The 17,674-nt window shown below is 40.7% G+C and overlaps 1 protein-coding gene across 6 annotated transcripts in view; it reads right to left on the bottom strand.

Annotated features, from left to right (window-relative positions):
- Nucleotides 1-17,674, bottom strand: part of NRXN3 (neurexin 3) — a 1,913,991-nt gene that overhangs the window by 254,357 nt on the left and 1,641,960 nt on the right. For 2 of the 6 annotated variants that reach the window (XM_061611875.1, XM_061611876.1), the window contains exon 4: nucleotides 6,945-7,031. The exons of the other annotated variants lie outside the window; for them this stretch is intronic. In XM_061611875.1, the coding sequence (XP_061467859.1) occupies nucleotides 6,945-7,031 (87 nt within the window). The remainder of the gene's footprint in view (nucleotides 1-6,944; nucleotides 7,032-17,674) is intronic. 6 annotated transcript variants of the gene reach the window in all.

Below are 17,674 nucleotides of genomic sequence, written 5' to 3'. Positions count from 1 at the left end.
TGAAAGGAATCTCTAGGGAGAACTACTCCTAACTTAAAACTTTAGCGTTAGGCATCTCTGCTTGAATGATCAAGTGGAAAACAATGGGCAAAAAGAAAGAAAAATGTAGAGAGGAAACATGCATAGCTGAAATGTCACGTCAGACCTCTATCTTCCCTTTCACCTACTTTTGTAAATCTCATTCTTACAGAGCAAACCTGATTTTCTCAAAGATATTCTTTGTTTCAAATACACCAATCAGGTGATCAGGAGCTAATCAGCATGGTGAAGTACATTCAAATCCTGTGGCTTGTGAGTCCCTCTTCCTTGCTTTTATTGTGGTGATTGACATGACTCGCAAAAGAGGCAAGCATTTGCTTGCAAATCTTTTATTAGGTTTCACTATGAAGTTTAATTCTTTAAAAGTTTTGAATTGGTTAAGAATCCACAAATGTCTGTAATCTGGTTGTGTTATTGACAAAATGTCAAGGCAAATCTGAAACAAGTGTTCATCAGAATACTGACTGCACTAGTGAATGCATCAGTCTGATTCATAATGCTCAGCTGGATTTTAGGCTTAAGCCTTACAACAAGCCTTTATTCTGGATAAGCAGCTTAAAACTGCCACATGTGGAATACTAGCGCTAACTGCTGATTGGCAGTAATAGATTATGGCCACCTCCCTTTGATTCTAGGACAGCCACCGACAACCAAAGCAACCTATTCTCTTGCAAGTCATATGATATGATGCTTCTTCCAATGCATAAACACAGGCATACACACATGTTGAGAATGATCTTATCATCCATCCTGTTCTTTCAGGACAAGGAAGGAAACACATTAGGATGATACCGAGAATATACTACAGTCTGTCTCCCATAGACAAAATGAGGCATTTACTGTAGATGCCAGTGCTTACACGACACTAAGCAGCTTTTGGCTGGGCAGTCTACTGCTCCGCAGATCTCTTCATTGTTATTAGACCAGAGCCAACTTGCAGAATAGGAGTCAGTAGCCACATTAAATTTCTCCTACCTGCAGAGCTTGTGTCCCCAAATATTGCTTTTTGGCTGTGTACACTCCATACATTTAAAGCCCCCCCCCAAGAATCCTGGGAACTGGAGTTCACCCCTCACAGAGTTATATTTACCAGCATTTTTAACAAACCACAGTTCCCAGGATTCTTTTGGGGAAACCATGTGCTTTAAATGTATAATGCTGCATGTTCTGCAAGGAAAAGGAAAGCATGAAAGAGTTAGTGTATCCATGACTTCAGACCACAGACAGAAATGTAAGGACACAGGTGGGCCGTGCAGTAGCTCAAATCTTTCCTTGCATACTGGGGTATTGGGGCTGATTTTCTTCTCCTACTTTCCAATGCATGCAATTCTCCCACATCCACCTCAAGATGCCAACATCAGCTAATGCTGATAGTGAGAGTAGGTGTATAATGCTAACTTGCAGTGGTTGATTTCACACTTTCTCTCTTACACAAACATATACACTGAGTTGCTCCTAAGCACTTGTATTTCCAAATAAATTTTAATTTCATTTCTGTTTCCCAGCTAAGGTGTAATTACAAAAACAGAAATTACCATACTGATTCCTATTCATACAGATAGAAACAGTGAAGTTGATTAACACAGCACAGTCTTATGCATATTTACTCAGTAGTACATAACAATGCATTCAGTGGGACTAACTCCCAAGTAAGTGTGCATAGGACTGTACTATTACTATAGGATTAGGAGTAAAGATTACAACAAAAATCTATTTTAATTATAAATTCCTCTTATAAATATTGCTATTCTCTTTGTATCTTCCTTTCCCCTCTCTAATGGCTTTATTTCAGATGGAGAAACAGCTCTGGCATTCCTTTGGAAAGTGCTTTTAATCCCCCCACCACACACTGCTTAATTACACTTAAGTGCCACTGAATGAAATGGGACTCAAGGACACCTAACTTCCTCTGGATTGCATTCATTGTGTTAATTATAATTTATTCCATTTTAGGTCCATTATATCTGGCAGATAGCTATTCTCGGTACTGTCTCTTTTGATGGATCGATCCAACCATCTAGGCATCCATCAATTTATCATGTTCCATTTTGATAGCTATCTACCCTTTCACTCTTAATCTTTCTGAGGTCTTCTGACATAAGACTTTCTTGATGCATTAGGAAATGAATGAATGACTGGATGGTCAGGTAAGTGTAGATGAATGAATAAATGACAGGCTGGTGAATGGGTGATCTTTCCCACCCCCTCACCTGCTGTTTCCCATATATGGTAGTAACCACAAAATCAAAAATACCTTTTTTATATCTTGACATTATAGAAGATCATTGTACATCCTATTGCATGATATGGCTAAATACTACAAAATGTTTCTGACAGATTGTATTTTGAGCCGACGTGTATCAATAACTGCTCAGCTCAGCCCCATGCTTCCTAGAAATGTTAGAGATCTCTGAAACTGCTGGTTTTTTTAGACCATGTTGCTATGATGTGATTTTTTTAAAAAAAAATAAAACATTGTCCTCGTCGTCTTCATCATCATCACCCACACAATGGCAAAAAACATCAGATTCAGAATTCCAAGGTGGTAAACGCATATAAAACACTTTGGCATGCTTATCTCAGGCTTGGGGAAGCGATGGAAGGAAAAAAAGACTCAAATCAAAAGTAAAACTACAGAGAAAGGGAAAAATGTACGAAAAAGATGGGTTTCTCAAGCACATGAGCTTCATCACAGCATCAAGCATGCACTGATTTTAACAAAAGCAAGGCTGTCATTATCATTAGTGTTAAAGGGACTTTATTTGAGATTAGCAAAACAAATTTATCCACTTTTTAGTCTGAAAATGATTTTAACTTTTAAAAATCGGTTCTCTCAAACTTGGGCCAGATCACTAAGACACTAATCATTTTTAGCAATAGTACTTGGCCTTTATGTAAATGTTTTGGGGGCAGGCCTGCACATCTAGCAATGCACCAAGCCAAATGCCCCTCACCACCACTGATGGCAACCCAGTGACCAGGAGCTTGATACAGCCACTGGTTTTGTTACCTACCTGAGAGTGGGGGAGGGAGACCTGAAGGAGGAGTGTCAAGCACCTGAGGGGACGCACTGGGCTCAGCAGGGGACTGAATGGGCTTGCTTTAGAGTGTTCAAAACAGTTCACATTGTTATGACACTATAAAAGTAGATCAGTATTATTATTCCAGGATCATCACTAGGGGCAGTTGCCAGGGCCAGGCTTGCCAAAGCTCTTTTGGTTTTTCTGTCCACCTAAGCCCCTAGCTGTGGGTTTGTCTGGCAACAAAGGCTGGATCTGGAAAGCCACCTGCCATTTTAAAGTTCTCAAAGTGTCGTGGGTGCCTGATGCAGCATCACTCATGCACACCATGGAAAATGTGAACAGTGGGCAGCTTCCCAGACTCAGCCTCTGCTACCACATAAGCACCAACCCAGGGAGGAGCTCACTGACAGTGAGGGGTCCCATCAAAACTGCCACTAAAATTATATCCATATTGCACTACTAAGGCAACAGTGGCTTGCCAAGGATAACCTAGTCCATGGCAGAAGTAAGGTTTGAACAGCAACTGGATTACATCCTCTGGCTTTCAGTCTTCTCCCATCATATTCCCTCTTAATTTGTTTCATGTGCTTTTCTTGATACACGTTATCCTTCCCTGTTCCCATCCCCAGCAAGCTGAGGCCTCCTCATCTATCCTCATCTCTTGCTTGAGAAGTTGTTTAATGGGTAATCTCTACTGTACTCTACCTACTGTACTGAACAGAATTTATTGTTTTCTGCTTTCACAAAAATCAGAGTTAAAAGCAAAATACAACTTTTAGCAAATGTGTCTTGCTGCAATTATCCACATTCTCCTAGAACCTCACAGCTTTTAGGTCAGTTACAACTATTACTACATTTAGCTCAACAATGGGAAAGAAAGAAGATATTTACTCAGTATGTTTGATGTACATACTCCCTCCCTTACTTTGGGGGGAGGGGATTTGTGAAGATTGGGTTGTTTGTTTTAAAAAAAACAAAACTCTGATGTCAATAGATCTGAAGAGAGCAGTCTCCCCCACCCCCCGAGATGGTCATTCTTTCTTTTTTAAAACAACAATTAAAGTTTGGTTTGGATTTTCCTAAACTTCATAATTTGGAGCCATAATGTTTTTAAATCAGATATAAGCTATGGCAAGCAGAGCCGGCACCTAGGCACGGGTAGTCATACTCCTCAACACCCCCTCCCAATGCAGGTGGCAGGGGCATAAATAGGCCCACCCGCTCCATCTCCCATGTTGCCATGTCAGTGTGCTAGCCTGCCATCACCCAGATAGTGTTGGGGGAGTCAGCCACTTTGGTATGCCCCCCCCCACCATCTTGGGTGATGGCAAGCATGTGAGCACAACATGCTGACACAGTAACACAGGAGGTAAGTGGAGTGGGCAGGCCTATTGAAGCCCATGCCACCTGCATGGGGGGGTGTTGCCTGGGAGGGTGGAGTTCCCACTCTGCAATCCACGGCAGCATCAGGTCACTGGGAGTGATTCATCCCATGACCCGATGCTAGCAGAGATTGTGAGTAGGAGCTCGACCCTTCTGGATTGCAGGGACCCTCGGCCAGTGCTCAACCTGGCCTGATGGTAAGGAGATTAAGTTGTGTGTGTGTGTCAATCTTCAATATAGTATGTAATACTTGATAGAAAGTCTCTGTATTTATTGAGCACAATCTAGATAAAATTAGAGATCTTAATCCAGTTGATTAAGATTCAAAGATCTGCATGCAGTGAATTTGAAAGCCCTCTCCTAACTGTGGCCTATATACCACCTAACATACAGTTGCCAGCTGGGGACCTTCAGGAATGACCTCTAATGTGGTGAGAACAGCTTTGTGCAGAAAAAAAATTCTAATGTGTATACAAAAATACCTGATCCTGACATCTGAATTGAATGGAACAATTGGCTTGCGCTCTAATTGATTTCAGTAAGATTTAGGGGCATCTAACATCCTCTGTATAAGTTTTCTGTTAATTTCAATACCCTTTGGAACATGCTCCTATGAGGCAGCACTTTCCCATTCTTCTCCCACTGGAAAGCACATAAGCACATGTTCATGTCTCTTTTAAACAACTGGAACACATCCATGTGCTTATTTGCTTTGCCTGCTGAGCTCTACATATCTGTGAAAATAACTGGAGTCATTTACTGTCAAAGTGCAGGTACTATTTGATCTACAACTTGGGCTCAATCCAAAGATGCCCATGATGTGTCCATACATGCATGCTTCTTTGACATAGATTCATATTTGCAGTTAGATATGCATGTAGCATCCTTCATGTTCTGCAATCTCCTCCAGATGAGAGCAACCAATTTATGAGTGCTCTCAGAGCTCCAAAACCTTGTCTTTCCTTCAGAGAGGTCTTGGTGAGTCCCTGGCTCCTAATATAGGAGGTCTGAGACTCTTTTATCATTGAGCTCACCCTGTGGTTACTGGGTGAAGTTCTTTCCACTTTCCCCCTTCTCTCAGTACCTGTTCCTGGAAGGAGTTTACTTTCCTGGCTTGCCACTGGATTTTAACCCAGAAAGAGTTCCCTGTTGCTTTCTGCTGCATCTCCCACATTGAGGCAACATTTGAGTACACTACATAGTGCTTGGAATTAACTTGCTCAGTTTATTGAAGTTCACTGAATTAGTTCAAAAATATCTAACTACACCTGAAAGTAGTTCCCATAATTGCCGGGTGAACTGAACATGAATTAAATTTGTTTTTTGAACAATAGAACTTTGAACGATAATTAAATCATCTTCAAGTTCATTCTCTTACATGTATTTTTAATACTCTTACAGATTGTAAATGCTGGGGGAAATGTTAAATAATTGACATTCCACTGTGTGTTTGTTTTGATGTTTTCTTAGCCTTCTCAATAATATTTTATACAGCACAGCAGCTTGCAACATTCTGAATGCTGTTGGGTTTTTTTGCTGAGGATCATTTGGGTGAAGGTGAATTGAACTGTGAGCTGAATGTGAATTGAATTAGTTTGTTTTTCTAAAGAGACAATCATGAACTGGAATTAGTTCCTTTTTGGACATGCTGAACTTGATCTACAACTAGCTCCTTTTTAAAATGAACTTTCCAAGCTTTGACACTGTATCACTGTTCTCATTTATGCACACACAACTTCTGCTGCATGAACTTATCGGCATCTCTGCATGGGGTTAGTTCATTATCCATGTGCAACAGAACTCCAAAAGGAGTTCTGCAAAGGAAACAACTTGCCATATGCACAATTTCCCCTACAGCTCATGGAAAAGAATCACTGGAACAGTGAGAATCTATCATTTCAAAATCATTCACATTTAACATGAAACCTACCACTTTGTCTCTCTTCTTTATGGGAGCTTTATATGCAAATATTAAAATTTGCTGTTCCCCAGGTCTTAGGGGGTGGTAGGGGGCACCCAAAGCAGATTAGCTATATTATAATAATTATGACAGTTATGCCTGAAATATTTTTAAAAGGTTGAAAAAAAAGGTTTTAAAAAAAGGTTAAAAAAACTTTCCAAACAACTTCTAAGACAACTTTGATGCTAAAGATATACATGTAGTTTTAATATTTTGTTTAAAAAAGTTCATGTAGTGGTTAAATTGCCATAATACATGTCGTTGATTTTGTGGTCGTTTATGTTTAAAGTGGCGTTTTTGTTTCTTTCTTTGTTGCTTTTGGATTGCAAGCTTAGAATTTAGTCCCTTTAACTTCATTTTAATAGCAATGTATTATAGCATGATTTATCAACATATGGCAGGTGGAAGTTGACACAATGAAAATTAAAAGAATCATTTGTGCAGCAGGCAATTCTAATTTAAGAAACATTTATTTGCAGGCTTTAAAATGAGGGTTTAGAATCAAATGGATTTAAAATGAAAATTTTAACAACTGTTACCTTTTTCCTGCAGCCATTCCTCTACGGGCCGGTTATATTTGAAGGGGATTTTCTGTTTTACCAATTGGAACGCAGTATCAGTGTTGCCTTTAAAGTTTAAAAAACAGCTTAAAAACAATCTGAAAAGTCAATGAAATAGTTAAAAAACATCCTAGGTTTGCTTCTTTGTTTTTATTTATGAAGGTCTTTAAATATACATTAACATGAAGAAGTATATTAAAGCTGTAATCCTATACACATACACCTGGGAGTCCCATAGGACGAAGTGGACTAATTCTGAGTAGATATGTATAGGATCACACTGTTATTCTTCTTTAGTGTGGCACAGAATACCCTTTCATTTCCTGGAATTCTAGAAGATTAGGTGATTAAAACCTTAAGACAAAGACCTTTCATATTCCTTACACAGTTGGCATTGGTAGGCCAATGTAACAAATGATTAATCTAGAGTTGATCTGTCTGTCTTCTTATTTAGCCAGTTCCCAGTATTTTATCATACTGAGAAACTACTAGAAACAGGTCCCAGGAGAAGGCTTGATGATCTGCAGCTGGGGTCACCAGGCTTAGCTCCCATTCCAATGGTACAACCTACGTACAAGCCCTTTACTAAGTATCCAAATGGAGGCTGCATTTGCCAAATGCTAATCCACTTCAGTGGGAGATAACAATGTCTGCATGTTCCCTAGCAAGTAACACACCACAATTTAGAACAAGAGGGAGAAAAGGTTCTAATCCAGCTAGGGATGGAAGGATATGTCTGTTTCAGTTCTCTCCGTTTCTAATTTTTCCAATGTTAAATTCAGTTATCATTTGGGTTTTCCGCAACAATTGCATTAAACAAAATCCTTAAGAAAATTATCCAGCATTTTAGTGACAATTTCTCCTCCAAACACATTTTTGTAGGCAGTTTTGCCTAATATATATACAATTTGCCTAGTACGCAATTTCTCCTAATAAAATGCATTGTTGTATGTTATTTTAATGAATATATTCATCTTTATATACTCTTTCCTCTGATATATGCATTTTTGCAAACATTGCTTAGTTGAAGAATCACACTGCAAAATTTGGATGTGTGAATTTTGAAGAATGTCTGTGTTTCAATTCTCATGTTGTTTTGGAAAGTACAAAATTCAAAGGGATCTTGATAGGCTAGAGCATTGGGCTGAAAACAACAGAATGAAATATAACAGGGATAAGTGGAAAGATGCACACCTAGGAAAAAGAAAACAAATGCACAGTTATAAGATGGGGGATAATTGACTCAGCAATACTACATTTAAGAAGTATCTTGGGATTGTTGTTGATCACAAACTGAATATGAGCCAACAGTGTGATGTGGCTGCAAAAAAGGCAAATGCTATTTTAGGCTACATTAATAGAAGTATAGTTTCCAAATTACGTGAAATATTAGTTTGGTACTATTCAGCACTGGTTAGGCCTCATCTCGTGTACTGCATCCAGTTCTGGACACCACACTTTAAGAAGAATGCAGACAAACTGGAACAGGTTCAGAGGAGGGCAACAAAGCCCAATGAGGAGAGACTAAAAGAACTGGGCATGCCGTGTTTAGCCTTGAGAAAAGAAGACTGAGGAGAGATATGATAGCCCTCTTCAAGTACTTGAAAGGTTGTCACACAGAGGAGACCCAGGATCTCTTCTCAATCGTCCCAGAGTGCAGGACTTGGAATAATGGGCTCAAGTTGCAGGAAGCCAAATTTCAACTGAACATCAGGAATAACATCCTACCTGTATGAGCAGTACACAATTGAACTAATTACCATGGGAGGTAGTGGGCTCTCCAACACTGGAGGCATTCAAGAGGCAGTTGGATGGTCACCTGTTGAGTATGCTTTCAGTTGGGTTCCTGAATTGAGCAGGGGATTGGACTTGATGGCCTTATAGGCCCCTTCCAACTCTACTATTATATGATTCTATGAATGTGATAAATTTGGCTTTAAAAGCAAACTAAATCGAATTTCTTCCCCATCCCTAAATCCAGTCCACTCCCTGCTATGTAACTATTTTTCTACTTGCAATGAGATTTATGTATGAGGACCAATGCAAACATGCGATCCCTATTTGCAGTTTGAACTGGTATAGTCCACCATTCATTCTGCTACCTCATAGCTCTTCTGGCTCACTCCCACATTCTTCTGCTGTTTATGTAGCTCAGGCTTTCTCTCTGCTCCTGAGGTTTGACAGATCTCCTTTCATGTGAATGCTCTTGCTGTTGTAAAGTGCTTGTGGAGAGTGGTGGTGACCAGGTGTCACAGTGGCATGGCGGGGGAGACAAGAGAGCTACATTGGCCTCTGATGGAACTCTCCATGCTCTCTTGCTGCCAGTGAATGGAGCAAGCAAGGTCATTGCAGCTTGAAAAAGACAGGTGCTGCAGCAGAATGAATGTTCAGAAGCAGAAGGGAATGTAGTGAATTTCTGCACTACAGATGCACAAGCGGAGCTGAAAGTACTTCAGCTGAAGATATGTTGAGTCATTTCCCCCTCTTTTAAAATGGTACAGTTCTGTTCCTTAATCCTCACAGTAATGACAAACATGTCTGGGTCACTTATACGAAGACTCAAAGGGACCTGCTATCTTGGGATGTTAAGGAGCTGCGTTTGCAGCCATGTCGGCCAGGTTCAGCTCAGACCTTGAGTCTGGCTTTCACGCTCATTGAATGAGCATTTGAGTGTTTGATTTTGAGTGTTATGCAGCGTGAGCAGACAGTTTACATTTGGATGTCAGATCTCTTTCTTTAAATTTAGACATGAAGCAGGGCTACTGTCTGGAAGCTTCACGTTAAAACCTCCTGCCAGGATATTTCAGAAGTGAAGGCTCTGCAGTGGAGTTGGAGCAAAGGGCAAGGATCATAATTGGCTGCAAAAAGACCTGTTGGCTGCAGGGAGACAACCAAGCAGATTCGGAATAAGTTTGCTCTGCTCAGACTCTCCCTGTATGTGAGAGAATGAAAGTCTTTCCTAGGTGTGGGCCATTAAATGCATGACTGCTACAAACAGCGGCCTCTTTGAGGTAAGAGTTAATTAAGCACTGCAGACACATCTTTGTACTCACTGCGGTACTTGTGTCTTGGGCCCAGTGTCAACCTGGCACTGTCCTATAGCTTCTGCTATTAACACTTGAAAGGCAATGTAAAATCATGGAAATATGCTCTGTCAATCATGCTTCCAGTTGCATTAGTGATACGGAAGGTTGCCTCAGGCACGCGGATATACCTGAAAGGATGTAGCCAGCAATCCAGAATCATTTGAATTCTAATAAAAAGAGATCAAGAATGCAATTACTTTGAAATCTCTCCATTGACCATTTGGCAAGACAATCCCTTGTAAGTGGTCAGAAGAGGGAGACCCAAAACTCAATCTATTATTATTCTTATTATTCTTATTAATAATAATAATAATAATAGTAGTAGTAGTAGTAGTAGTAGTAGTATAATCACTGGTGACTTGAGGCCTGTTCAGCACAGGGACTAAAAAAAGGACATGATGAAGAGGAAGATGAAATTGCTGAGTCTGAACCAGCTTAGATAGGCAGAAATACAGTATACAGCGTACTAAAAATATGCATGCATAAGGAATGTAGATGTCTATATAGAAATTGAGGAAATTAGGTTGCCAAAGAGAATCAGCTATTCTTGGCTGTTTATGAGTTTAGGTCTTTGCAAGTATTTATGACTTGATCAGGTAAAAATAGTGAATAAGGCCTAAAGTAAAAAGGAGGCCAATAACCTCATGCTGGACCAAATAAATGAGTGTTATTCTTTTTATGTGTAAACCTCTCATTGGTCTTATTGGAACTCAGTTGCTGCAGAAGAGAGAAAAGCCATAGCACAGTTCCAGTGGTACAGTGTACGCTTTGCCTGCAGACGTTCTTAGGTTAAATCCCTGGCATCTCCAGCTAAAATCTCCAGCGGTAGGTGCTTGAGACCTCGAAGAGCTGCTGCTAGTATGACTAAACCCTTCTGGGCGAGATGGACTAGTGGCCTGAATCAGTTGTATAAGGCAGCTTTACATGTATGAGCTTCCCCTACCCTCAAGTATTTTTTAAAAAATAAGAATAAGAGAAAAGTGAGAAATGCTGTAGAGAGTTACTGTCTCCAGAGATGACAGTGAAGAGATTGAGAATGTAGTTCTCAAATGTTAGCAATATTAGTGTCACATTCTAGGGATGTCATTCCAGCAAGCAGGTGAGCTGAAGCAATGGCTTCAAGGACTGGGTTCCAGTTTAGTTCCTAAACGGTCTGCGGTTCAAACCTATCTGCTACCACTGGTCTTGACGCCTGTTTTAGTTGCTTGAGAGGAAGTATACACTGCTCAAAATAAAAGGGGAACACTTTATGTTACATTGATCATTCCCAACCTCTTGCAGGAAATCCAAGAAATAAGGATTTTTATCATTTGGGTTTGTAGTGATATTGATTGGAAAACAGATTCAAAATGGCAATGTCCACCCTGATTTACAGATGGTATGCTGCAAAATGACATAGCAAATGCTAAGGGGCATTTGGTATTCATGGCTGTGAACTGTATTTTAGAAAGCCTTGGTAAGGAATAGGCAAGCAGAGGGTGAGGTCGGCAAGAGATCTAGTAGAGTTGTCCTAAATCATTTTGCTTAAATTCCATGAATTTTAATTCAATTTACTTCCATTGAAACATGTATAATATTCATGCGTAAGCCATGGAACCCTGCAAGAAAACTCAAAATGCCTGTTTCAGTCAAAATCTAGACCTTCTTCAAAACCAGGAAATGCATGACTAGTCTCCACCACATCTTTAAATAATTTGATTTTAAATTTAAGTTTAAGTTTATTTGTTATTATTGTTATTTTGGTTTTTGCAGAAAGCATCTTTCAGTGTTATAACCTTTAAAAAAATAGGAAAAAACCAAAGGACATTTGAAAATTCAGGTAATAGCAGCATTATCATCTTTTCATATTCCTTTTTAACTTTATTTTCCCCCATTTATCTCACCCTTTATTCAGAATGCTTTAAGAACATGTGCATGAGAATGCGTTCATCTCCATACTTCATGGACAAGACTGAGTTAAAGGACAAGTTTCTCATTATCACTGCATCCATAAAATATTCAGTAGAAAAGGAAACTGTGCCAGTTGCAAAAATCTCTTTCATTAAAATGTGCTTTGTATTTTAAATAATCATTTCCCATACAGCAACTTGGATGAAAATAACACAGACTTCATCAGGAAGCAGAAATATTTTTACAGGAAACATTACATTGAACTATAGTTCATGAAATGATTGGATTAGTTAGGTTGGTCTTTCTTTCTCTAACAGAAAGAAAATCATAGCAGTGGCACTTTGGGTGACCTCTGGCTATGTGTTGACTCCTCAAGCACAGCTGTATGAATCAGCCGCCTCTTCAATGTGCATTCAGTCCCTTGTATTTTTGGAGTCAAAATCTGATTCTTGGCAGAGAGAAGAGACATTAATGGAGATTGTCTATACAATAAGGTATAGTTCAGAGGGAATCTTCACATGTAAGTGGAAAGATTGCAAAGTCTACACTCATCATTCATATATCATCATCATCCATTGATTTAATTTTGCTACTTGTGGCCAATATAATAAACTCTTTCTCCCTTTATATATACATAAGTGATGGGGAACTGTTGACCTTCCAGAAGTTGCTGAACTACAACTCCTGTCATCTCTGACCATTGGCCATGCTTGCTGGGGCTTATGAGAGTTGTAGTTCAGCAACATCTGGAGGGCCAAAATTCCCCACCCTTGATATACATTCTTGCCACTTATTATTATCTCCCAATAATCCATTTATCATATGTATCTAAATACAAAACACATTACAAGGAAACAAGAACTTTGAAGACATCCTTCTATCAGATCTGAATTTGGAAGAATGAGATAATCAATCTATGAATGTTGATATCACTCCCAAGCTGAGTTCACAGGCTTTCCTGAAAGTATAAGTCTCTTCTTGTAATGTGCAAAGAAGTAGAGTTCTGTCAGTTTAAACTACAAGTAGATCCAGTGAACGACTGGAGGCAGGTCTCTGCAGATTATTATGTTGTTATAGCTGAAAGAGGTTTACTTGCTATGAGGAAGTCACGGGAACAGATGTGCAAGTGTGTGATGTTCCTATATTAATGTATATATGGTAAGTGTTGTTGTTTTAGAAGATACATGGTAAGTGGAGTGAAAAGGGGGAGTGAATGGGCAGTAGAATGCGAGATGATTGGCTGAGTGTTTAAAATGGCTGAATGTATAAAAGGAAGAGTGAGAGTGGAATCTGGGGGGGGAGAAGAGAAAGAGTGGATTGCTTGGTGGGGTTTAGAGAGTTGTTTACCAGGAGGGAGGTGGAGTTCGGATTAGTATTGAGTAAAACCATATGCTTATGTGCCTTAAGAAGAAATCTTGTTAATCTTGTTAGCTTTGTTATCTTTAATAAATACTTAATTTGGTTTACCAAAGGCCTGATCCTTGGCTGGAGTTTCACAGACCAGAAGGGAGGGTAAGGTAATGACCAAGGCTGAAGGGGAACTGTAACAAATGGTGGCAGCGGTGAAAAGAATAACAATACCAGTATTCAGAGTCTCTGGGAATACTAGTATTGGGACGTTACTGGTGGTTGCCTAGCAGGGGGATCTGTTGAGATCTGTGCTAGAGCGGATAGGTAAACCATAAGAGAGTGCGGTCCGGACTGGTGGAGTCCCTGGTGGTGCCTAGAGACAGGCAGTAACCACGAGCAGGTAGGAACCTGACAGGGAGAGCCAGGGAAGGAAGGACGCATCACATGTGGTGGCAGTAGCGGTGGGATACGAACAACAGAGAATCCAGATACGAATACTAGAGAATCCAGAACAGTGGTGTGGCAAACAGAAATAACAAAACAAGATTTCCTGTGAGAGTGACTGGCAAAGAGTGTGTGGCAAAGAGTGAGTGAACTCAAACACCATGGCTGAATACATAAAAATGAAAAGAGAGGAGCTGGTGGAGAAGTGCATAACATTCAATTTACCTCACGAGGGTAAAGGGGTAGATGAATTGAGGGTAGCACTTATAGGATTTGCTACTGCCCAGCAAAAACAACCTGTCAGGGAAGAGACCCCAGAAGGATATTTAAGCAATCCCGCTTATATAGAGTACTTGAGAGAGAAGTTAAGATGGGAGGCTGAGGAAAAAGACAAGCAGAGGGAGTTGGAATCTGAGAGATTGAAGATGGAAGCTGAGAGATTGAGGATGGAAGGTGCAGAGAAGGAAAAACAGAGGGAGTTGGAAATTGAGAGAATGAGATTGGGGTTTGAGGAGAGGGAGAAGCAACGAGCATTGGATGCTGAATTACAAGTAGAAAAGTTAAAATTTGATAGAGAGAAATTTCACTCTGAGGAGACAAGGAAAGACAGAGACGGAGCAAAAATAAAAATTACTCCAAAGGACTTTGCTGTCTATGAGCCTGGTCAAGATCCTCAAATTTACCTCAGCACCTTTGAAAAAGCAGCTCAGTTGTGGGGGCTACCTGAAGATAAATACATGCAGTATTTATCAAACCTGATTAAAGGGGAATTGGCTGAGGTATACCAATATTTCCCCTCAGACAGGCCCGTCACCTATGCTGAATTCAAAGAAGCAGTGTTTAAAAGATTCAGACTGGGGCCTGATTATTTTAGAAAGCTTTTCAGAAACTGCCAGATACAGACAGGGAGGTCTTTTGTGGAACTGGGAGCAAAGTTGATGGATATATTTGGAAAGTGGATGAGTAGTGCCAAAGCTCAGTCAGTGGAAGAGGTGAAAAGCCTCATGATACTGGATCAATTATACCATCAGTTACCACCAGAAATAAGGCTCCTGGTCAAAGACCGTTCCCCTACATCTGTGCAGGAGGCCACAGAGTTGGCGGATCACTTCGCCTCCAATAGAACTGGCTGGGTGGGGAAAACATCAAGAGAGTTTAAACCCAGACCATATAGTGCTGGCAGAAGGGATGTGGTACCACAGCGAGTGAGTCCTCCATTAAAATCTGAAGGGCACAGGACACCCCAGAGTGGATCTGTGTACCCTAAAAGTGAGGAGAAATTATGCTACAAATGTGGTAGACCGGGGCACCTACGTTTTCAATGTGAGGTTGCCAACCCCATTAGTAATCCTGCTCAGACAAGGGCAGTGAAAACAGAGCCCAAGGCTTTAGAAGCAGCGAAAAAGGTTCAGTTTTGCCAGATAAACTGGACAGAAGTAACAGACCTGGATTCAAGTCTGAGAGAGGAAGTGAGTGTACAAGGGGCAACTTATTGGGCATTGCTTGACACTGGTGCCGCTCAGACGTTACTGAGGCCAGATTTAATAAAATCTGAAGAAATATTACCTCAGGAAACAGTGATTATCCAAGGAGTGAGGGGTCAACCAGAGAGTTTGCCTGTGGCCCTAGTGAAAATGGAATGGAGAGGCCGAAAGGGCCAGTATAAAGTTGGTATTAATGCCCAGCAACAAGAACCAGTAATACTGGGAAGAGATGTTATGGGGGCACAGGGGAAAATATATGTAGTGACCAGACAGCAAATTGGCAGAGAAAAAGAAGCCATATTAAGGGGGGCTGAAACAAACAGGGTGGAATCTGTTAACCAGCCTCAGGTCACCATAGCAACCACTAGCAGGCCTGCTGAAGAAGACAAACTGTATCAAGTGGTCTCTGGGGAAGAAGCAGATCAATTCAGGGAAGAGCTGCATAAAGATATAAGTCTGAAGCAGATAAAGGAACAAGCGCTGACCCAACAGATTCCTTTCACTGACAAACTGAGGAATCAAGTTGTGTGTGAGAATGGGATTTTATATAGACTGTGGATGCCTGCTGAGAGAAAGGATGAATGTGAACCAGTGAAGCAATTGATAGTACCTAGCAAATACAGAACCAGATTGCTAGAGGTAGCCCACGATGTCCCATGTGCAGGACATCTGGGAATAAAAAAGACCAAGAGGAGATTGGCTGCACATTATTATTGGCCAAATATCTCCAAGGATGTAAAACAACATTGTCTATCTTGTGGAATATGCCAAAAGGTGGGAAAGAGTGGAGTAAAGACCAAGGCACCCTTAAAGCCCCTTCCTATAATTGGACAACCCTTTTATAGAGTGGGAATAGATTTGGTGGGCCCTTTTTCCAAACCCACAAGGCATGGCAAGAAATATCTAGTGGTGGTGGTGGATTTTGCCACCAGGTACCCAGACGCAGAAGCACTGAGATCTGTAGAAGCCCCTGTAGTGGCAGAGGCTTTATTAAAAATCTTTATGAGGCTGGGTTTCCCTCATGAAGTGCTGACAGATCAAGGCAGTGTATTCATGGGAGAAGTGATGCAATGTATGTGGAAATGTTGTGGTCTAAAACATCTAAAGACCACTACTTACCATCCCGCCACTAATGGGCTAACTGAGAGATTCAATGGAGTTTTGAAGGGCATGATAAGAAGCTATGTTCAAGATCACCCACAAGACTGGGATGAACGGTTGGGATGCTTCTTATTTGCATACAGAGAAGTCCCTCAGGAGTCAACAGGCTTCTCACCCTTTGAACTCATGTTCACTAGAAAAGTGAGGGGACCTTTGGAACTGCTAAAAAATTCATGGGAAGGAACTCTGGGAGAGTACAAAACTTCTGTAGTAGATTTTGTATTGGAATTCCGCAATAAATTAACATCAATGATGGAAGTAGTGAAAGAGAATTTGAGTCATGCACAGGAGAAGCAAAGTTACTGGTATGACAGAACAGCCAGAGAACGTGTGTATGATGTGGGAGATATGGTTATGGCGTTCATACCCAGGAAACATGACAAATTACAGGCTAACTGGGAAGGACCATATACCATCAGAGAAAGGCTTGACACAGTGACATATGTAATCACCACAGACCAATTAAACAAAAGCAAAGTGGTTCATGTAAATATGTTGAAGCCTTACCATACCAGGGATGCACAGGTGTTGCAAGTTACCTTATTACCTGAGGGAAGTGGGCTTGAACTTCCAGATTTGGTACAGGAAAGCAAAGACAAAGGAGGGGTAGATCAAGTGGAATGGTCAGAGGAGGTAGAGGAGGAAGTAAAAGAAGAGATTCTGAGAGTTTTGAAAACCTATAGGAATCTCTTTAGCAACAAACCTGGCCGAACCAGTATAGTTATACATTCCATTGATACTGGAGATCATGCCCCAATCAGATCTGTTCCGTACCGTGCGAATGGGAAAGTTTTGAATGAGATCAAAAAGGAGGTGGAAGAGATGCTGGAATTAGGAGTGATCAGGGAATCCATCAGTCCCTGGGCCTCAAGTATTGTCCTGGTTCCGAAAAAAGATGGAACGACAAGGTTTTGCATTGATTATCGGCTAATCAATAAAATTACTGTCCCAGATGCGTATCCTATGCCTAGGGTAGACGCTATGTTAGAGTTATTAGGGGCAGCAACCATTATCTCTACACTAGATCTCTGTAAAGGATTTTGGCAAATGGAACTAGACAAGCAATCCAGAGCCAAAACTGCCTTCAGTACACCAGATGGGTTATATGAGTTTGTGACCTTATCCATGGGACTAAGGAACTCACCAAGTTCATTTCAGAGGCTAATCAATACTGTGTTGCGAGGCATGTCAGATTTTGCAGTAGCCTATATCGATGACATGGCCATTTTTAGCAAGTCGGTGCCTGAGCATGTCCAACACCTGACAACAGTATTGGAGGCCTTAAGAAAAGCAG

The sequence above is a fragment of the Rhineura floridana genome, chromosome 2 (assembly GCF_030035675.1).
Source record: "Rhineura floridana isolate rRhiFlo1 chromosome 2, rRhiFlo1.hap2, whole genome shotgun sequence".
NCBI lineage: Eukaryota > Metazoa > Chordata > Lepidosauria > Squamata > Rhineuridae > Rhineura > Rhineura floridana.
Note: the sequence above shows the minus strand (reverse complement) of the source record. Positions and strands in the feature narration are given on the sequence as shown.